The 23,255-nt window shown below is 44.0% G+C and overlaps 1 protein-coding gene and 1 pseudogene across 1 annotated transcript; both read left to right on the forward strand.

Moving 5' to 3' along the window:
* The first annotated feature begins 239 nt into the window (after window positions 1–239).
* Window positions 240–18,877, forward strand: LOC139072294 (uncharacterized). The gene is made up of 2 exons (XM_070555946.1): window positions 240–688; window positions 16,837–18,877. Exons 1-2 carry the CDS (start codon window positions 248–250, stop codon window positions 17,113–17,115), a joined length of 720 nt encoding a protein of 239 aa, XP_070412047.1. The 5' UTR covers window positions 240–247; the 3' UTR covers window positions 17,116–18,877.
* LOC139072283 (UDP-glucuronosyltransferase 2A2-like) lies at window positions 18,389–19,973 on the forward strand (annotated as a pseudogene).
* Window positions 19,974–23,255: the final 3,282 nt, after the last annotated feature.

Here is a 23,255-nt window from a genome sequence, read left to right on the forward strand (position 1 = left end):
GAGGGGTGGAGGCTGTGTGCTGTTTTTCAATCGCCCAAACAAGACGGGACCAGTTGTCCAATTGCTGACAAGAAAATCAAAGGGTAGGAATGGGAATGTATCCAATCAGCGTCGACGTTGTTTCAGAAGCATGATGGGCGATAGAGCTACCGCCAAGGCTTTCGTTGGTGTTCGGTAGAACTCGGAGAGTCTCGACTCCAGCACGTTTTTGGTCGTGACTCGTGACGGTCGTGACGCAGACGTAGACATGGACGCCAGTGCGCCTACAACCAGCAGCATGGAGACCGGATCTCAGCAGCCACTGAATTCAGTTCGGTCTCTTCTCCAGTATCCGTTCGAGAGGAGAACTATGGTGGAAAAATTTAATGTCAAAGAGCTTGGACCAGATCAGCCCGACGTAAAGATAAGCCAGCAGGACAAGGAGAAGGGTAAACTGTACACACGACACTTCTCCCAAAATTGGTACAACAGGAAGCAGTGGCTAGCTGGATGCAATCACGCTAATGCGTTATTTTGCTTTCTGTGTTTGTTATTCAAAACGGCTGGGATCCACAGAAGGTGGATGTGGAACTTGTGTCTCATTGGGGACCCCATTCATTCTCTGACGGAGGAATGCAGCGCATCAGTGCAGCAGCCAACAAAGAAACGGAGGACGTTTGGACAGGGAGAACAGCAGCTGGGTGCAGAGGTAAGCTGTACATTACATTTCTGTAAACAAGACAATCAGAATCAGAAATCCTTGGTTGTCCCACAAACAGGGACATTTGTTTAATAACATGTACATTGTTTAATGTGCAATAACTGTAAAAACACATTTCAACACACATACTTATTATACATATTTAATCATGTAAATGTGTATTTCAAGTAAATTTGTACATACATCAATCTGATTCCATTTTACTTGTTACACTTCTGCTGCAGCAAACAAATTTCCCAGCTTTTGGGACAATAAAACATTTCTGATTCTCAATGAGATGTTTTTACATTTGAAGTAAAAACATCTCATTGAGAACCAGAAATGTTTTATTGTCCCCAAAAGTGGGAAATATGACATTTGTAAGAGGATACTGATGACATTATTTCCTATGAAAGTGTTTCCACTTTCCATAAGTCCTAACAGTGTAAATTTCTGGCATTTTGTCTAAGTAGTGTTTACTACCATTACTGTAACAGTGACCTGCTCATAATTTTTCGTGTTCACTCAAATGTTGAAATTAAACCAAATGGTTTTGTTACTTGCCTCTTGCATTGCCTATTTACCATTTATGGTCATGTTATTTTATGTGCAATTTAATGCAGTATTTTTCAACCTTGGTCCGCAAGGCAGCGTGCCAATAGTCAGACACACCTGGATTAATCAGTTTGTCCAATGATGTAAGACAGGAAATAAAAGAGCTGTGCTTAATTCAGGAAATAGTGAAGTTGTGCACAAAGCTCAGAAAGCACAAGTTTGTTTAAAAAAAAAATAGCACAGCCCCACCAAAAATATTTTTCACCATCCGCCACTGCTGAAAAGGCTCAACAGCCTAATAAAAAAGGTTGGTTCTGTTCTGGGGACGACTGTGGAACCACTGGAGGAGATAATGCAAAGAAGGATTCTCCAGAAAATCAAGAAAATGATGGACAACCCTGAGCATTCTCTTCACAAGACTGTCCGACAACAGAAGAGTGTCTTCAGTCAGAGGCTTCTTCAGTTTCGCTGCAACACTGACCACTACTGGAGATCCTTCCTGCCAACAGCCATTGTAATATACAACAACTCTTTGATGACTTGATTATTATTATTATTATTCTGAGCTACTACAGCAATCAATTTCCCTCTGGGATTAATAAAGTATTTTTGAATTTGAATTGAATTGAACTGGAACGCTGGCTCTGTAAAGGGCTCTGAGACGACCCTTGTTGTGGATTGGCGCTTTATAAATAACCTGAACAGAACTGAGCTGTGGGGAGCAGACATGTAGAGCCAGGCTTTGACAGCTGGACGTGTGAAACTAAAATGTTGAACATGAAATAAAAATGTAAGTAATTAGATATCTTAGGCCAACACATTCTCACACCTGAAGTGGCTGAAACTGACGAATGGTGACCAAGCGTTTGTTTCCAACGTGTTTAAAGGTGGCGCGCTGCGCCAGAGTGTCGTCTCCCAACTCACTTGGTAAAACGGACATTTCACCAACATTTAACCTTTAACCTCGAGCTGTTTAACCTTCCCCTCACCTCCATCCTAACTTTAACCCACTTGAGCATGCAAAACTGTGTTTCTTGTTCTATCGTTCTTCTCAAACACAGTTAACGGTGTAGCGTGTTTAACTACATACTAGAATCAACACTGTTTGCTATCAGCTTTGTTAGATTCTTAGAAAAGATCCAGACAAGTTAACAATGAAGCATCTATTATATATAAATATCTAGGATTGTATATATTCGATAGAAGTTCATATGCCAACGAGCTTGGTCTATTTTTAATCCAAAGATTAATGTTTAATTTAAGATAATTAAATTTAATAGCAAAAGTTTATTTATTTAATCAGAAGTTTAAAGGAATCTTTGCTTTTTATTAACCAAAAATATGCACCATTCTGTGTTTCATTTCAAAGAAGAGTCAGGTTTTTAAAGTTAAGAATTTATTACTAACACTTAAAAAAATGACAATTTAGAAATGACCATTTTTGAACAGACAATTTGATATTAAAACTTGTTTTAAAAAGCAAACCTGTGACTGAATGGATGCTAAAATGAAAATGCGAGTTTTTTTGATGCGTGAATGAATCTCAGAAGGTTTCTTTCAGCGAGAGAAGCATTTCTGGGTGGAAAGTTATTTTGCAGCTAACTGAGTCGTTTCTTAGGAAGAACAACATCAAACACCATCTGTGTGCTACCTCACCCAGCAAGACGACCCTCTGTGTGGATCCGGAGGTCAAGGAGGATGTTGTCAGCCTCAGGGGTACTCGGTCCGGTAGAACCGATCCTCTGGTCCAGAGATGTCGCGGGTACACGGTATCGAGTGTCTGGCTTAACTCTGAAGGAGTTTTGCGTCAGCTGGTTACAGTGCGTTTATTCAGAGCGATCCTATCAGCGTGACAGAATGCTTAGTAGAGATTCGGGCGGCCGTCCCTCATCTCCTTGTATGGTTCAAGAACTGAACTTTTTGCTGCGGGATTCGGTTTTAACAAAACCCTCAGAACACGCCCACTCTCAGCATCAGAAAGCTTGGTCATGAGTAAAGACGTGATGGTTTTACCCTTTACCCTGGATCCCTTCCGAATGTGGCTGGTTAACGTGCAAGATGACCTTCTGGTTTAATGACCACACATTACGGATTATCAACGATAACTATTATTATACCCAAAGCATAACAAGTCATTTCAGTAATTAAAATACATGTTTACTGAATCAAGAGATTATTTATGATGGTTGTAATAACAGTAATAAAGTCAAGAGTTTATTAAAATTATTATTTAATATTATTATTGTGAAACTAGAAGTGTCCTTCATCTTGGGACGGAACAGCAGCAGATAAAGATGGTTTCAGCAGACATCACGGCTCCTGGCGTGGTTAATCTGTGGGGCAAAGCTACAGAACGACCCAGCTTGACCCTGCTGGGAAAATGTGTCCTTTGTCACAAATTAGAGGCCATTCATGACGCTACAACAGGAAATTTAGAAAGAGAAACAGGGTTAAGGTTAGGATGGAGGCGAGGGGAAGGTTAAATCGTTAGAGGTTAGATGTCTTTGAAATGTTCGTTTTACCACGGGCGTCGGAAAGCGATGCTCTGACACAGCGCGTCGCCTCCCAGCGCGTCGGAAACAAACGCTCGGTCACCCGTCGTCAGTTTCGGCCGCTTCGGGTGTGAGAATGTGTTGCTTAGGCAGAATGCTCAGAACTCTATGATGTCACAGAGGCCGCAGCAGAAATTGTCATGTGCCGGGGTGAGTGCTCCTCTCATTTTTGTTCCATCTTTGAGCTGCTGTGTTTCAGGAGAGGGAGGCTCCAGCTGCAGCTCATTAACTATCAGCGGGTCCAGCTATAAGAGGAGGAGGAGAACACATCTCAATGCCGGATGATTAACTTGGTAGTTCCAGCCCTTTGTGTCTCCAGGTTAACTCTATTTATTTTTGGATTTTAGAACCCTTGTAGATATACTTGTGCTTACCGGTTCCCAGGATTTTTGGATCGTTTTGTGGGCCTTACCTTGACTCCTCAGGATCTCCTTCGACTTCTGAAGCTTCTGGAGCTTCTCTGGTTTTCCTGTGGCTCCTCTGATTGACTACTTGGGCATCTCCATGATCCCGCTGGATTACTTACCTGTGCCCCATAAATCTCCTGGATGCAGCATTCACCGTTCTCCTCTCCTCCCTGCCGGCCCGCTCTCCTCGCGCCCGCTCTCCTGGACACCCCCTCTTGGATTCACCCCGGTGTCGGTACAAGATCTGCTCAGGTGCAAGATCGGCTCGGGGTACTTCGACTGCCGATGACGTCAAAGTAGGTGATTGGCTGAACATGAACCTTACGGAAATTACGTAATCACGTTACGTTGTTATCACGTTACGTTGGTCCAGGAAAATTTTTCTGTTGGAAAGATGGACAACTTTTACAAAGAAATCCATCATTACCTCTTTGAAAATACACTTTTAGCATAGAGCTGCATGTATATTAGGGCTGAATGATTAATTGCATGTGCAATTAAATTGCAATGTGACAAAAGGAGATTTTCTAATCGCAAAGGCTGCAATTTGGCAGCGAGTGGTTAGCGCAATGCTAATATACATGGAAAAACCCATAGGAATGCTAATGCTAATATCACCGATTACATTATTACAAATTATGAATTAGAAAAGTGCCAAATGATTACATTTGGAGTCTAACAGAAAGTAAAACTACCATCAATCAAATAAGTACAGACAGGTATTTTAGTAAAGCCAGAAAACTTTTAACTCCAGAGTTTTGGCTAGCAGCTATGAGCGTACCTGAACTACGCATGGACAAGACATCAAAAACTCTAAACACAAAATACTTCAATAAACGGGATACACTTCTTTCCGTCAAATTCAATTTCACAGGTGTTGCTAATACCTATGATCCTTCAAGGGATGTGCTCAAAGAGGAGTTCAACATTATGAATACAATATAGTGTTTTATTTTACAAATACCATTAAAAACACACTTACGTCGTGAGAAACATTATATTAATAACGAATCTGCTAAATTCTTTCCAACAGTATAAAGATGTGTAGTGTATTTTGTCCGAGTGGATTTGCCGTACTTTGACATTATCGGCAGTCGAAGGACCCCGAGCCGATCTTGCACACAAGCAGATCCTGTACCGACACCGGCACTCCACCTACCCTCCCCAATTCCTCAGCCCCCAGCTTCCAGTAAGTCTTAACTCTGCACCTTCCTAGTTCAGACTTACCTCCCTGGATTCACCTGTTCCTCTGCTCTCCCCTCCTCAGACGCTGCGGTTCCGTTGCAATCCCCACTCGACCTTATCCAGTGCGCCCTCGGTTCCCGATTTTTTAAAAATTAAATTCTTTAATTTTTCTAATTGACTCGCGAGTGGTGAATTCTACATGTCTTGGGTTAAACTCGTCTCCAAAACCATGTCAGAATCATGTCGTTGTGAGTCTGTGTATTTGTTAGCAGCTCTGCCCTCAATCTGCCAGGCAACAGCATTTGTTGCATTTTTCTAACAGGAAGTGGGAGCGGAGAACGACTGGTTGGGGGTGACTTGCTCTTTAATATGTCTCTCTGCATCTTAAATTTATTTTGCTTATAAAACAATTAGTTTAATATCTGGGTGACCAACCAAGAAAGGATTATGATTTGGTCGGTCGATGTCACACAATGGTTCTCAATCCAGGGGGGCATTTCTCTAAACGAGCTCAGAACATCAGGGCTATCCTGATGAATCCCTGATTGACATATCAGGCTGCATGCTTTCCTAGCATCTCGAAGGTTGGGTCTGCAGGATGGTTTTTTTTCTAATCTTCAGGGAATGTCAAAGTTCTACAGAAAGTACTCAAGCGTTGTCAGAAATGTCACAAAATCTGTCAGTAGATGTTGTTTGGAATAAACGGGAAAAATAGAACCCAATCTTATCTTTAGCAGCGCGGCATCACGCCTCTGAAAATTGTTGCGCCATGGCTGGTTTGAATATAATGGAGTATATTTGCAGCGGTGCCGTTCTGCACTGCTTTTGCTTCCAGTGTGCAGTAGGACTCAGTCTGGAAGGTAATGAAAATGTCGAGAATAAGACTGCTGAAATGTATTTTTGTGACCGTGATTTTGTGCAAAGAACTTCATAAATATGTGATGAAATACGTCTCCACCCATATACTATATGTGACAGTGTGAGCATCCTGTCACAGTGTCCCGATTGATCATGCGCCCTGGCGTCTTGGCCAATGGGATGGACCTTAGGCTGACTGGTTAGAGTGTATGACTTTCACCCAGGAGTCTGTGGATCGAATCCCGCCCTGGCCCTCGCTGCTCCACCTTGCCACATATACATCAATGCTTGTCCAATACTTTAAGTTTCAGAGGAAAAGGAAGTCGTTCATTCAGTCAGAAAGGCAAACGTAGGACAGAGACAAGGCAAGGAGCGTAATTACACAACCATAAACAATCCTGCATCTCTACAAAACAAAGTGTGTTGTCTTGCTGTTAAAGAACAAACGTCTGATGCCCTGATTTTAGTTTGTTTCTAAGAAAAATAAAGGCACATGGTGATTGATCCGGTTACTCAGGACAACCAACATTTTCTTTTTTATGTGGTGAGAAATGTATAAAACTAGAAAATCCAGTGATTATTATGCAAGGTAACACAGAACTGATGATAAAGAGTAAAATGGCAGAAAATTCAGATTTTATTCCTACAAATTTGTGACTAAAATGAGGCACCCCTGCTTCTTACAGCTGTTGTGTTGGTGTTACAGCGCCCCTTGTAGGAGAAAAGTGGAGTTTACAGCACCTGCAGGTGGTTTGAGATGGACGGATACAGCACCACTCTTTCTCCACTGACATAACAATGTAACAAAAATGTCAGGAAATAAAGTCCTGGTGCATTTATTTTTTATTAAAATAATTTATAAATTTATTGTTACATCAAAACACAGTCATGTTTTTCCTGTTTAAAACACATGTTGATAAAATTGTAAATGACTCTCTCTCTGTGTGTGTGTGTGTGTGTGTGTGTGTGTGTGTGTGTGTGTGTGTGTGTGTGTGTGTGTGTGTGTGTGTGCGTGTGTGTGTGTGTGTGTGTGTGTCATTGCTGTGGAGTTGTACTTATCAAATTATGCCACTGTAACTCAACACCAACCTGTGCTGCACATGCATACTGCACCCTAGTGGAGGATCTACAGATCAGTAAATGAGATTTTTATACACTCACCTAAAGGATTATTAGGAACACCTGTTCAACTTCTCCTTAATGCAATTATCTAATCAACCAATCACAAGGCAGTTGCTTCAATGCTTTTAGGGATGTGGTCCTGGTCAAGACCATCTCCTGAACTCCAAACTGAAGGTCAGAACAAGAAAGAAAGGTGATTTAAGCTTCTTAGGTGTGTTCTTGCTGTGTCTTTCTAAATCCATGCTTTCGTTCTTTTTAAACACAGAAACAGTTTTGTTTACCTGTTTTGTAGCTACAGTTTCGCCGACGGCTGCCGGCTTCTTCAGGCTGACGCTGATGGTGGCGCGTCACTTCCTTCTCCGTTTATCTGCGGGCAGCAGAGGACGTTGTCGCCCTCTACTGCCCTAAACCCTAAACATAAACACATACAGGAAACCAACACACACAGACCAATATCTATTATGGACATCAGAACACCCTACCATACACAAAATGTCAGTAATCAGAACATTATATCACCGAGCAAACATAATAACAGAAGAGAGAGACCGTAAACAAGAAGACAAACACATACAACACGCTTTAAAGACCTGCAGATACCCGACATGGGCGATAAACAAAGGAAAACAACAAACAAAAACAGAAAGCAAAGAACAACCCAAAAAAAGAACCAGAAACCCAGAAAGACAAGAACCAAAACCAGTGATAACCCTACCATACATCAGAGGCATAACGGAAAAAATAAGAGCAACAATGAAAAAACACAACATAAACACACTAACAAAACCATACACAACAGTTAGAAACAGACTAGTACACCCAAAAGACAAAATACCAGCTGGACAAAAATGTGGAGTCATCTACGAAATCCCATGCAAAATATGCAATAAAACATACATAGGAGAAACCGGATGCCAACTCAATACACGGACAATAGAACATAGAAAGGAGTGCGAGAAAGAGGCAAATCGTAAACACACAAGAGCAGCAAAAGAAGAAGCAGAAAGTACAATAAAAAAGTCAGCCATAACAGATCATTGCTTAAGAGAAAACCATATAATGGACTGGGACAACACACGGATCATAACCACCGAACAACAAAAATACAAAAGATGGATCAAGGAAGCAATTGTCAGAAAGGCTTATAGTTATGACTATAGTTATGGCAGTTCTAGAAGATCCATGTGTAAAGTTACCCTACTCTTATTTTGGTGGTCCAGTTTGTGACATCACTTCCTCTAGATAGTCACTTCCTGTAAAGCCGTTTCTACCATTTTGTCCAAGCTGTTGGTGATGGCAGACAGCCTCGTGTGCGTTCATGACTGACATACCACACGGAACCACAAAAATGTACAGATGTCCATACTTCAACTGTCATTAAATACGTAAAACTGTCTCTCCGTGCCCTGCTCTCTGACCGGAGCCCTTATCTTGAAGATACTGTCAGATCAGCAAATAACTTCCAGAGTTCCCACTCTATCACATGGTCCTTCGAGCCGGATCCACAGTCATCTAGAGATATTATGGAGGAGCTAGGACAACCATCTGCAGACCCAGCAGTGCGTTCTAGATCCCAGCGGGAGAGACAACTACCAACGTATTTGGAGGACTATGAAGTTGGATATCAACTCAACTTCTCCATCATCCATCAACCCAAGCTCCAGCTGGGCATGAAGCTCATCCTCCAGATCAACCTGCAATGATGACAGCTGCCATCACTGGAGCCATACCTAGCCTACCTAGTAGGAGAGCATCATCAGATCAAAGCCAACCTGTCTCTCAGCGCAGTAAAGCTAAGACCCAGGGCAGCGCCAGTTCGTCAACAAGGAGGTCAATCATCGATGGGTTATCTGACATACAGACAGCCATGTTGGAGGAGAGAATAAAGCGCATGGAGTTGGCAGAGGTGCAAAGACAGATAATGGAGGAAAGTCTGATGGATGAACAGTACCAGCATCTGGACCAGCAAGCTCGGGAAGCCCTCAGAAGAAGAGAGGAACTCCTAAGAGAACAAGAAATACAGAGGCGTAAGCTTGATGAAGAGGCAGAAATAGCATTAAAGGCAAAGGAGGCTATTACCAGACGGCTAATGCTGCAACGTAAACTAAAGGAAAAGGAAATAGAGTTAGAGAAAGCGACTCTGATTACATCCCTCCTGAAGGAGGAAACGAGCAGCTCTGTTGCCTCAAGACCGCAAAGTGGAGATGAATCCAACAAAGGGTCCCCAGCTGACGTCATGGGAGTACCACCACCCTCACAAGGTGCACATGGACCTGCACACTCTACTCCTACAGTTATTGGCCCTCCACCAGCCTTTACAGCAGCAGTGCCTAATCCTCCTGTCTCAACAAGCCAATTAACAACTAGAGCTTCACCTGTCCTTCAACCGCAACCTCCTGCCATGGTAAACCTGCCGACCCAGCCACAATTCACATACTCCACGATAGCTCCGCCCACCACAGCACATACCATCCCTCAGCCTGGTACGACACTATCAGTTGGTGCTATATTACCTCGTGCTGGACCACCAGCCTTAACAGTGCAGTCCACTGCTCCCCTAAACACGCTACCAGCAGTCTATAACCAGGCTCCACATCAGCATGTACCCTGGTCTTATTCACAACAACAGCCAGTACAACCTGATGCAGCCCTGCAGCATCACTCTCCTCCCAGCATACCACCTTTGCCACAAGAGACAGCTCCTCCTCCAGGCTCAATCGCTGCACCTAGTACAGACCTAATGGAGCTATTAATAGCTACTTCATATGGACTTCCTAAGCCTGCTTTACCCTACTTCACATCTGGAAGAGAGGCAGACTTTGCACTGCTCAAAATGGCTCTAGATAACCTGCTAAGCTCACATGCTCACCTCACCGAACCATTTAAATATCAAGTGTTGTTGCAGCATTTGAAGCTGCCTAGTGCTCACAAGCTAGCACAAGCCTTTATGTATGACCCGAAACCATACACATCGGCCCTACAGGCACTTCAAGATAAATACGGGCAACCCCGCCAGCTTGTGCAAAGTGAGCTAGGAGCCATCCTAAACTTACCTCCAGTTAGGTTTGGTGATCCAGATGGATTTGACAATTTTGCCCTCTCAGTACAAGCTTTAGTAGGCATGCTCCGATCGCTAGAGGGTGAAAATGGCTACGAACTTAAATGTGGCTCTCATGTTGATAGGCTACTTAACAAATTGCCCGCTAACTACAGAGACAGCTTTGTTGAGTATAGCTTGAACCGCGGCATTCTGACAACTGGCACTAATAAGACTTATACCCTGTCAGATTTCTCCACATGGCTCCAGTTGAAATCACAAGCCAAGCGAATCGCCGCTAGAGCAGCCTACATGTGTCAAGATCAACCAAAGCTGAGGAATCAGAAGAAACCTCAGGGTCCTTCATCCAACGTGTACTACAACACAGAGAGCCAGGCTAAAGCCACACCTCCAGATCCAGCTGGCCATATAGGATCACCTAAGCCTAAATCAGGTCCTAAACCTTACTGCCCTTATTGTGACAACAGAGGACATTACCTGAGCCTGTGTCCTAAATTCAAAGCTCTTTCAGCAGCTGAAATTGCCACATGGATCAAACACAGAAGCTGCTGGCGCTGCGGCAGGAATCATGCACCTGAGGATTGCACTCTAAAGAAGCCCTGTAAATTATGTAAGCAACAACATCTTACTGTGCTCCATGATGTGTGCCCTCAAGAACCGAAGAAGGTGTTAATGGTCAACGCTGCTTCCAAGACGGTCTACATCAACCGTCCAAACCGCCCAAATAAAGTCATGCTCAAGTTGGTCAAAGTATGTCTACACAATGCTGAGTATTCCCTGGAAGGCTTTGCTATCCTCGATGACGGGTCCGAGAGGACTCTTATCCTCCCATCAGCAGTGCGACGCCTCCATCTGACTAAAAAGCCTGAAAACCTTCCCCTGCGCACTGTCCGCCATGAGGTGATTCACCTTCAGGGAGCAACAGTTTCATTTGAAATATCCCCAGTCCACACTCCCAAAGTAAAGTACAGCATTCACCATGCCTTCACTGCTGATGAACTAAGTCTCTCAGAGCACAGCTACCCTGTAAAGTCACTCATGCGAAAGTACTCCCATCTGGGAGGACTTCCACTTCCACTTGTGGACAGAGTGCAGCCTTTACTTCTTATTGGGTCTGATTTCCCTCATCTACTCATCCCTAAGCAACCAGTAATAGCTGGCCCACCTGGGAGCCCCCTAGCAGTGTGCACTCCTCTTGGTTGGACATTACAAGGCCCAGCCAACTTCAGTCCTGTTTCTGCTGACCACCCACACTGCTACTTCACCATGTCTCCCAACTCAGAGCTCCAGCGCCATGTAGAACGTCTTTGGGAAGTTGACACCTCGCCATATGTGAACATAAAGACTGCCACACGTTCTAAAGAGGATCAACAGGCTGTAGACCTGTTAGAGCAACGCACCACTAAAGTGGAAGTGAATGGAGTGACTAGATATGCTACTCCACTTCTCAGGCGCAAGGATAGTCCCCTCCTCTGGGCATCAAAGAACACATTGCTCCCACAGCTACGTAGTACTGAACGCCGTCTGGCTAAAGGTCCAGCTCTGGCAGATACCTACTGTCAAGAAATCCATAAACTTGAACAGTTAGGTTATGCCAAACCTCTTCCTTCAGCTACAGTAGACAGCTCCCAGGAGTCTTGGTATCTGCCTCACCATGTTGTCCACCATAATGGAAAGGCAAGAAAGGTCTACAAGGTGATGGCCACGCAGTATGACCCACTGGGCTATCTTATCCCATTCACCACTCAAGCCAAGATCCTCATCCAGGACCTGTGGAAAGTGGGAGTCGACTGGGATGAGCAGATTCAACCCAAGGCTCTACTGGAAATATGGACACAATGGGAGAGCGAGCTGGTCTACCTCCCACAAGTGGAAATCCCAAGATGCTATGTTCCAGCAACCTTGGCCCCTGAAGTGCCTAACAGACAAGCGCACATCTTCTGCGATGCCTCCGAAAGAGCTTACGGAGCAGTCGAGTATATTCAAACTCTCTATAACCAGGGCAATGTTCACGTTGCATTTATAATGGCTAGATCTCGTGTTTGCCCTCTAAAACAGCTGTCAATGCCACGCCTTGAATTGTGCGCAGCTCTAGCCGGAGCTCAGCTGGCTAAGGTCACAATGACAGAGTTGTCATTCTCTCCCCAGCAGATAACACTCTGGACCGACTCAGCTACAGTGTTGACATGGCTGAAATCAGACTCAAGTCGATACAAGGTTTTAGTTGGAACGAGGGTCGCTGAAATTCAAGAACTTACTGAAGGGTCAACTTGGCGGTATGTCAGCACCTCTGATAATCCAGCAGATTACCTTACCTGCGGGAAGACACTCCATGAGCTCAGTCAGCCCAACCCGTGGAGTCAGGGTCCACAATTTCTTCACCAGCCTACTGAAACCTGGGCAGAGCTACAAATGGAAGTAGCTCAGGAAGAAGATGAGGATGAGCTACGCAAGACAGTGTTTTGTGCAGCAGCTACCTGTCCTTCTCATGAAGTGGATGTTACTAACATCGACAACTGGGATGACCTCGTTAGAGCCACTCATATGAGCCTTCACGGGGCGGCCAAAGACCTGGTGAGCCCCACCATGACAGCTGCAGATGTACAAGAAGCTGAACTACATCTCCTACGACAATCCCAAAGTGAGACCTTTCAGGAAGAGGTGAAACTCCTTGCCGTGGGGAAGCCCATCTCCAAACAAAGCCGCCTAATCATGCTTGCTCCTGAGTATGATATAGCTGTCAGACTGATAAGAGTGGGAGGCAGGCTGCGAAGAGCAGATCTGGATCTAGATACCATGCATCCAATTATCCTTTACCCGAAACATCATGTTACCAGGCTCCTCATCAAGAAATATGACAAACAGCTCCTGCATCCGGGCCCCGAGCGTGTATTCGCTGAAATTCGGAGAAGATACTGGATCCTACGTGGAAGAGAATCTATCAAACGGCATCAGTACAGCTGTGTGGAATGTCAAAAGTGGCGTGCTAGTCCTGTAGTCCCACAAATGGCAGACCTCCCCCCAGCAAGACTTCGTCTATACAAGCCACCTTTCTGGTCTACTGGAGTGGACTGCTTCAGCCCTTACAATATCAAGGTGGGTCGACGCATGGAGAAGCGATGGGGGATCATCTTTAAATGCACGACAATGAGTTGTGTGCACCTCGACCTGCTGGAGAGCATCGCCACTGATGCTTTTCTTATGGGATTATGTCGCTTCATCGTTCGCCGTGGCAAACCCTTTGAAATCCTAGCAGACAGAGGGACCAATTTCCGAGGTAGAGGGACTGAACTACAGACCAGCTTCCAAACTTTAGAGGATTGTCAAGACATGTCCAGGCTCAGACGGTCGAGTCAGGGCAGCTGAAGTGAGGATAAAGGGACAGACTTATCTTCGACCAGTTGTGCGCCTGGTGCGACTGCCAGCTTGGGAAGATGAAGATGACTCTGGCTAAACACCTGATAAGACTTTCCTCTAGTTTTCGAATTTATAACTAAATTCGGGGGCGGCTTTGTCAGAAAGGCTTATAGTTATGGCTATAGTTATGGCAGTTCTAGAAGATCCATGTGTAAAGTTACCCCACTCTTATTTTGGTGGTCCAGTTTGTGACATCACTTCCTCTAGATAGTCACTTCCTGTAAAGCCGTTTCTACCATTTTGTCCAAGCTGTTGGTGATGGCAGACAGCCTCGTGTGCGTTCATGACTGACATACCACACGGAACCACAGAAATGTACAGATGTCCATACTTCAACTGTCATTAAATACGTAAAACTGTCTCTCCGTGCCCTGCTCTCTGACCGGAGCCCTTATCTTGAAGATACTGTCAGATCAGCAAATAACTTCCAGAGTTCCCACTCTATCACAGCAATAGAGATAAGGAGACGTGGATGTGGGACCATGAACAGGGACGACGGAGTTTACACGCTGGACCACGCATGGGACTGCATCGTCGGAGAGGGGAGAGCGGGCAGTAGAGGGCGACAACGTCCTCTGCTGCCCGCAGATAAACGGAGAAGGAAGTGACGCGCCACCATCAGCGTCAGCCTGAAGAAGCCGGCAGCCGTCGGCGAAACTGTAGCTACAAAACAGGTAAACAAAACTGTTTCTGTGTTTAAAAAGAACGAAAGCATGGGTGATTTAAGCTATTTTGAGCGTGAAGTGGTTGTTGGTGCCAGGCGGGCCGGTCTGAGTATTTCACAATCTGCTCAGTTACTGGGATTTTCACCCACAACCATTTCTAGGATTTACAAAGAATGGTATGAAAAGGGAAAAACATCCAGTATGCGGCAGTCCTGTGGGCGAAAATGCCTTGTTGATGCTAGAGGTCAGAGGAGAATGCGCCGACTGATTCAAGCTGATAGAAGAGCCTAACCCTCGTTACCACCGAGGAATGCAGCAAAGCATCTGTGAAGCCACAACATGCACAACCTTGAGGTGGTTGGGCTACAACAGCAGAAGACCCCACCGGGTACCACTCATCTCCACTACAATTAGGAAAAAGAGGCCACAGTTTGCACCAGCTCACCAAAACTGGACAGTTGAAGACTGGAAAAATGTTGCCTGGTCTGAGGAGTCTCGATTTCATTTGAGACATTCAAATGGTGGAGTCAGAATTTGGCATAAACAGAATGAAAACATGGATCCATCGTGCCTTGTTACCACTGTGCAGGCTGGTGGTGGTGGTGTCATGGTGTGGGGGACGTTTACTTGACACACTTTAGGCCCCTTAGTGCCAACTGGGCACCTGAGCATTGTTTCTGACCATGTCTATCCCTTCATGACCACCATGTACCCATCCTCTGATGGCTACTTCCAGCAGGATAATGCACCATGTCATGAAGCTCCAATCATTTCTAACTGGTTTCTTGAACATGACGATGAGTTCACTGTACTACAACGGCCTCCACAGTTACCAGATCTCAACCCGATAGAGCATCTTTGGGATGTGGTGGAACGGGAGCTTCGTGCCCTGGATGTGCGTCCCACACATCTCCCAACTGGAAGATGCTATCCTGTCAATATGGCCGACATTTCTAAAGAATGCTTTCAGCACCTTGTTGGATCAATGAATTAAGGCAGTTCTGAAGGTGAAAGTGGGTCAAACACCGTATTAGTGTGGTGTTCCTAATAATCCTTTAGGTGAGTGTGTATTTATTCAAATAAAGGTCTTAAATAAAATACTTTATCTTCTTCTCTAAAGTTAATTACCGTAATTTCCGGACTATAGAGCGCACCTCAATATAAGCCCCACCGGGCTAAAAGCCGCTGATCTCTACTGAATTGAAAACGTATTTTAACTGAACGTAACTGAACCGATCAGTATGAAACAAAACAGAAAAGTTATCGATTAGTTTATTCATCTTCCTCTTGTGCAATGAAACCATTAAAGTCCTCTTCTTCAGTGTCGGAGTTGAACAGCCTCAGAAGAGCTTCATCACATATTTCTGTGGCGATGTCGGTGTCGCTGTCCGTGTTGCTGTCATCATCCCCGGGTGAAGCTGGCTTGAATGAGTTCTTCCTGCTGCCGTCTCCAGCGCCGAACCATGGATTCATTCATGCCAAGCTTACGTGCGGCAGCACTGTTTCTCTCCTTTACTGCCAAATCGATGGCCTTCAACTTAAATGCGGCATCATATGAACTCATACGTGTAGTTACCATGATGAGGGGGTATGGATTTGAAAAAGATTCTTCGTCATGCCGGCTGCTTGAATGTGCTAAACTAAAATGAGCACTTTCTTCGATTTCCACTTTTGACTTCCACCTGTTTCACTTCCTGCTAAAGCGCCCCCTGGTGGCAGGTGAAGAAAACCTTCAGTAAAGCCACACCTCATTATAAGCCACGTGGTTCAAAGCGTGGGGAAAAACGTAGCGGCTTGTAGTCCAGAAAATACGGTAAACTTTTTCTCCCGTCATCAGGTCACCCTAAAACTAGAGCTTTTATCACTCATGGAGGTGCAAACGGGGTTTATGAGACCATCTATCACGGCGTTCCCATGGTGGGAATTCCAGTTTTTGCTGACCAGCCAGACAACATGCTGCACATGAAAGCCAAAGGAGCTGCAGTTGTTGTGGAATTAAACTCACTGACATCTGAAGACCTCAGAGATGCGATCAACACCGTCATCGATGACACAACGTCAGATTTTTTAAATTCCTGCACCAAGTCTGTTTTAAAGATTTAAAAAAAATTGTTTCGTTTTTGGTGATGAGTCAGCATTAACTTTATTACCAGAATAAATATTTCCCTTCAATTTCCTGTTTTCGTGGTAAATTTTTACTGTATGGCCCGAAAGAGTAACCTAGCTTAAATGTACAAAACTACAAATGTGCCTTTCATTATTCCCAGTTTGTGAGATAAAAGTTAATCTCTGACAATACATTATGAATAACTCTTTATGTTAACTTGTTTATCCACAGCTACAAAGAAAGTGCCATGAGACTGTCCAGAATCCACCACGACAGACCCATGAGTCCTCTGGACGAGGCGGTTTTCTGGATCGAGTTCACCATGAGGCACAAAGGAGCAAAGCACCTGAGGGTCCAGGCCCACGAGCTCACCTGGTAGCAGTATCACAGCCTGGATGTCCTGAGCTTCCTGCTCTCTGTGGTTCTGCTGCTCCTGTTCCTCCTCGACAAGACCTGCAGGTTCTGTTTCCGGAGGTGCTGCTGCAGAAGGAAGACCAAGAGGAAGGCTGAATAACAAACTCAGCTCAGGTTTATTCAAGTTAAATATTGAATAGAAAGGCTGATTTAATATAGATTTTAATCGGTCTTTTGACCACTGACCTCTTGTGTAAAAATAGGGAAGTAAGAAACTGTTTAAAAAAAGGCAAAAACAAAAGTGTTTTGATGTATTTTTTATCTTCTGTGTGATCAAATAGGGTTTTGGGTTTTTATTATTACAAAAAAGGAAAAGGAAAAACATCAGTGTCCAATGTTTTCACTTCTGAATAAATGGTTTGTACTTCACAATTTTTTGTTAAATTCTGACCATTTAGTTTTTGCTCAAGTTTCAGTAACTTCTGTCAAAATGTTTAGAAAAAATATCAAACAGCCGGGATTAAACCCGCAACCTTCTGATTACTGAACGACCCGCTCTCCCTCGGGAGCGACTGCTGTCCAAATGACTAGTTATAAATGACCTGCACTTGTGAAGGGTTTTCAGGTCGGTGTGTGGAGGGAATTTGGGGTCAAATGTCATGCTGCACCTGAGAAGTGATATTAGTGGATTTATTTATGGTTTTATTAGTAATGTTCATGACTGCGGCTACAGCAGGACAATGTTTCATTTAAATGTTGTTCGGAGGGACCGGCGTCGCCTGCGTATGGCAGACTCGCCTCTGTCAGGACGCCCCAGGGCAGCTGTGGCTACAGTGTAGCTCATCACCACCGGGGTTGTGAATGGGTGAATGTGTTGTAAAGCGCCTTGGGGGGTTCCAGGACTCTAGAAGGCGCTATACCAAATACAGACTATTTACCATAAATGAACAATAAAGTTTTATCTCAGCTTGTTGATTATTGTGTAACAGAGATCTCACAACCACAAATTACTGTTTCACCAAAATAAATACCAACAAATCTAATATTTTATTTCTATATTTAAAAAAAAATAAGAAAACTGCAGAAAGTCCTAAAAAAGAGAGTTAAAGTTAAACGTGACGTTTGGGAATCATTGCAGAATTCAAACAGTACAGAGTATGAAACACTGCTATCCAGAAATAAGCCTGAACAAGTACAACACATTTAGTTCTAGGTTTTATTTCCCATAAACCTGCAGGGATAGAAACACAAATAAGTGAAAGAAAATCAAAAGGATATGCACTCTGAGTTCAAACATTTGAGCTTTTAAACAGCTTTGATGTTTTGTACTTTAGTACTGAAACGAGTCAGAGTTCACAGTTAATAAGTATCCGTACGGCACATCCAGTATAAAGTTCACAGCTGGATTTCCCACAGACAGACGTCCACCATGGAGCTGCGCGTGCGTCTCTGCCTGCATCCTGCTGCTACTTCCTGTAACATCTGGAGTAGATGGAGGGAAGATTTTGGTTTGGTACACCGAGGCCAGCCACTGGATTAACAGGAAGCTGCTGCTGGAGACGCTGGTGGACAGAGGACACCAGGTGACCGTCCTGGTCCCGAGCACATCCATGTTCATCCACAGCAGTGAACCCTCCCGCTTTAATTACCAGCCTTTTGATGTCTCCGTCTCTAAAGAAGATTTTGAGAATTTATTGGCTGAATTCATTCAATTCAACATGTATGACATGGACCACATGAACTACTTTCAGCTTTACATCAAATACATGGAATTGTTCAAGATCAACACTGAGATTTCCCTCCAGTTTTTGGACGGTGTGGTGAAATCAGAGCCCATCGTGAAGAAGCTGAGGAAGGGAAACTATGACGTTCTCCTGGCTGATCCCATCTATTCTAGAAGCAATTTAACTGCTGAGATCTTGGGCATCCCTCTAGTCTTTTCTTTGAGATTTTCGATAGCAAACAACTGGGAGAGACTGTGTGGTCAGCCACCTGCTCCACCTTCCTACGTTCCAGGTGCGGTCAGCAGACTGACAGACAAGATGAACTTCTCAGAGAGAACGTGGAACTTCCTCTTCTACGTCCTGCAGGACTTAGTTCTGGATCAGTGTGTGTGGAAGAAGGTGAGTATTGCTGACTAGAATATTACGTAATGGATTTCATCGTCATCACGAACATGTTTGTTTTCTCAGGAACACCCACCAGTGCCTGTAAGATGATGGGTAATGCTGACATCTGGTTGTTGAGAGCCTACTGGGATTTTGACTTTCCCCGTCCATTACTTCCCAACTTCAAATTTGTTGGAGGGATTCACTGCAAACCTGCTAAACCATTACCAAAGGTGCTTTTTCCATAATTGTACACCAAAAAAATCATAGTTAACCCTCTCAGGCTCAAAACAAGTTTTGATAAAAGGGCAAACAACTAAATCCTTCTTCTGAGTGTAAAAATGCTCATGAAATACGTACGTGGAGTAACCAGGTAGGTAGGTTTTAACGTTGCACATCAGCAACGCCTACTTCCAGAGGGTTAAATCCTAATGTAAAGAATAAGATCTGAAAAAAAAGATCTACAAAACAGACATCTTATTAGCTGTTTTATTGAATAAAAAAGCAGATTTTGATTTTAAAAAATACAATTTTCTGCTTTAAAGAATTAAAAATCTCTGTTCCTGCAGTATTTCGAAAAGTTTGTCCAAAGCTCTGGAGATGATGTTATCGTGGTCGTTTCTTTGGGATATTCTCAGGAATCTGACCATACAAGGCAAACATGATCGCCTCTGCTCTCGCTCAAGTCCCACAAAAGGTCAGAAACGGGGGAATCTACAGGGTGGCTCTGCTGTAGAGCCTTGCCCCCGTGGGTTAATTAGATTTTTTGGGTTGCGCCACTTTGACAATGTGCCGTGCGCAGGACGCAGTTGCCTGGAGCGCATCAAAGATCAGCGCTGTTCCTCCTCTCTGCTCAAGAATGCCCCAAGAGTTCAAACAGATCCACAGCCCTGGGTGTGGACGTTGAGGGCTTCGTAATTCTAGCTCTGCTCGACATTTTCTTCAACGTGACACAGCCCCCCCCCCCCCCCCCCCTTTCTCATTTACGTTGTTTTTGACAAAAACAGCTCTGCTGCTCCAAAATGATGCATTTTAAACATTGGTGTTGTGTTATTGTAATACGTTATAATTGAGATAAATAATAAAATATGACAAAAAATTCAAAATGTGGGACAAAAGGACTTATAAGCCAACATTTTGAAAAAAAAGAGAAATTTTTCACATTTTCTGAAAGAAATACGTTGGTTCAGGTTAAAGTTCATTTTTATTACATATAAAGTTAAAGAAAGGGGCGTTCAGGTGCTGCTGTTAATGTTAACACTGGAGCGTCGATGGTCCAGACTGAGATAAATGCATTAAAGTTAGGCTCCGCCCATTTGGGTTACTATGACCACCAGTGCCTACTACTGCTCCTTCTTTCACCCCACCCACGTGATCCTTTGAAGTGACGTCATAAAGGCTCAGAGTCCTATTATCTAGCATCAGCCGGCTCCCACTTCATTAGCAGCCGACTGCTGGTGTGCGACACATCGACTCTCTGAGACAATCGTCTTTTACAACCTCAAACCTTTTTTCTGAGTTTGATAAAAGACCAAGAGCCTCTAGAATCATGTCTATTCTACATTTTTCATCTGAGGAGCTTCAGCGGGAATTATCTGGGTGTAAACACCCCAAAATTTATTTTTCCCATATGGCGCTCTTGGAGAAAGTCCAGTCTCAGCTTTTAATCACGGAGAAATGGTTAAGTGATGAAAAGCAGCAAACGTTACAAGCAGAGACTGAATTGGAAAAATACAACGACATAATTACCGTCCTGGAACAAGAACTGGACGTTTATCAAGACAACGCAGAGACCTGCAAGGTCACCCTGCAGGCTTTAGAGACCAAACTGAAGAAGAAAGCAACTGTGTGTGAAAATCTGCAAAATCTTTTAAAGCAGGAATCCCAGCTGAGACGTAGATTTGAACAGGGGAAGATAAACGACCAGATTAGGAACAAAGTTGATCAGAAACTAAGAGAAGAAATTAGTGAACTGAAAGAGCGTCTGGATTACTACCAGCTTAACGCTGAGACCTGCAAAACTACAATTCAGGCTTTGAAAATTAAGTTGGAGGAAAAACTAAATGTTTCTGAAAGTTTGCAAAACCAGTTAGGACTGGAGTCAGAGCTGAGACTGCAGCTGGAAGAGGAGAAACAGAATAAAGACTCGCTCACCGAGGCTTTACATGAACAAATCAGAGATTTAGAGATTATAAACGGTGTTCTGGTAGACGAGATGAAAAGTATCTTCTCTGAGACGAACGAGGCAGAGGAGACGCTTTCTGAGGAGGACGGAGAAAAGGCTTCTCTCTGTGGGGAATGTGAACCCAGTTCAGAGGACGAAACTCAGCTGGGACCCAGTCTCAGATTAGCTGAGCCAGTCCAGCAGGAGTCGTCTGGATGTCGGCATCCGACTTTCGATTCCCTTTTCCAGACAGTCGGCTCGGAACACCTACGGCTGTCTCGCCTGGACACAAGTCTCAGTGACCAAGCTGAAATAAGCTCAACGGTAGAGAGCGAGTGCAAAAAATCCAGAACTCTGATTGATGAACTCAAACAGAAACTGGATTATTACCGAGGTGAGGCAGAGTCCTGCAACAAAATGATGCAGGAGGTAAACTTACAGCTGAAGGAGAAAGATAATCTGCTGGAAAACCTCCAAAAGCGACTCAGACGGGAATCTGAGCTGCTGAGATCCAAGTTTGATCAGCAGCAGAAAATCCAGCGGAACAAAGACAACGTTTATGAGAAATTAAAGGTAGAAATGAGTGAACTAGAAGAGGGACTGGATTACTACCAGAGTAATGCAGAGACCTTCAAAATTACAATTCAGACTCTCAAAACTCAGCTGGAGGAACGAGAACATCTGATTGAAGACCAGCAACAGCGTTTAAAACAGGAGTCAGAGCTGAAAGTCCGGCTGGGACAGGAGATTCAGAACAAGGACTCGTTCAACGAGGACTTAGAGACACAAATTAGAGATCTGGAGAAAATCAACCATGATCTCTCAGAACAACTGGAGACCTTTAACTCCGGGAAGAACACGCCTGAGCCAGACGAGAAGCTGTCTGAGGAGCTGGAAGCCTTCACGTACCAGCTGGTAGAGGAAGCTTCTCTGTGTGAACCTCAGGAACAAACTTCTGAGAGTCTGGAGCCTGACGAGGATTACGAGATGGGACATGATGTTTGCTCTCCACCTGCAGAACAGATAGATTCAGTGGAAGCAAGCAGAAGTCTTCATGAAAACGAGCCTTCTCCCAAAGACAGCGTTCCACAAACAGTCAGGAACCAGAATGTTTCATTGTGGAGGCGCTTCAAGAAGTTTCTCACTCCGGCGTGTCTACGGAAACATAAAGTTAGGCCTTAAATTAGCATCTGACCCCCAAAACACTCGGGCTTCATGATGACGTCACCAGTTTAAACCCCAGCTGTGACCTCACGAAAATTAGCATTAGCCTTCTCTAAATCTAGGCATTTTTGTGTGAGTGAGTGAGTGAGTGAGTGAGTGTGTGAGTGAGTGAATATCTAATCTTAGATGCAACACCCCTTTAGAGCACACAAGCACAGCAGAAAAAAAAGGGGCTTCCTGATGGACAATTAGTTCCCCATCATGAATGCGTGGGTTTACTCCGGGCGCTCCGGTTCCCCCCACACACACACGTAGGGTTAACTAGTGACCCTAACATGTCTCTGGGTGTGAGTGAGTGAGTAACTGATGCAGCTTTCTTTAACATAGAAACATGCTTGCTTAGTGTGGGGATTGCTGGAAAGCCTCTGACACAAAAAGTGGGTGACTCCATGCAATCTGCTGCGTTTCCTTAGGTAGAAAACCTTTAAATGACTGGAAAAATGAGCTGAACTCAAAGCACTTTTGAATCAGTAGAATTTTTTTATTTTTTTTTTCCGGAACTGCGCTGCTCTGGGTGGTTGCATGTTGGAGTAGCTCTGTTGACTTTATGTAAGTTTTGCCTTTTCTTGGACTTTTTTTCTTCTAGTTTCTCAAGAAAAACTTTAGTTTTTTTTGGACATTTTACTTTTCTGTTTCTGGTGCTGTGAAGCTTTGAGGATTTTTACTGCTATTTTTTCACTTTTTGAGCATTTGTTATAATGTTATGATGTGTAACCATGGCAACAAGCTGGTTTACAATCGGGAGCAGCTGATTAACATTGGGAAGGCTGAAATAATACCTCAACTGAAGCCACAAATCC

Source organism: Nothobranchius furzeri, chromosome 10 (genome assembly GCF_043380555.1).
Source record: "Nothobranchius furzeri strain GRZ-AD chromosome 10, NfurGRZ-RIMD1, whole genome shotgun sequence".
NCBI classification, from domain to species: domain Eukaryota; kingdom Metazoa; phylum Chordata; class Actinopteri; order Cyprinodontiformes; family Nothobranchiidae; genus Nothobranchius; species Nothobranchius furzeri.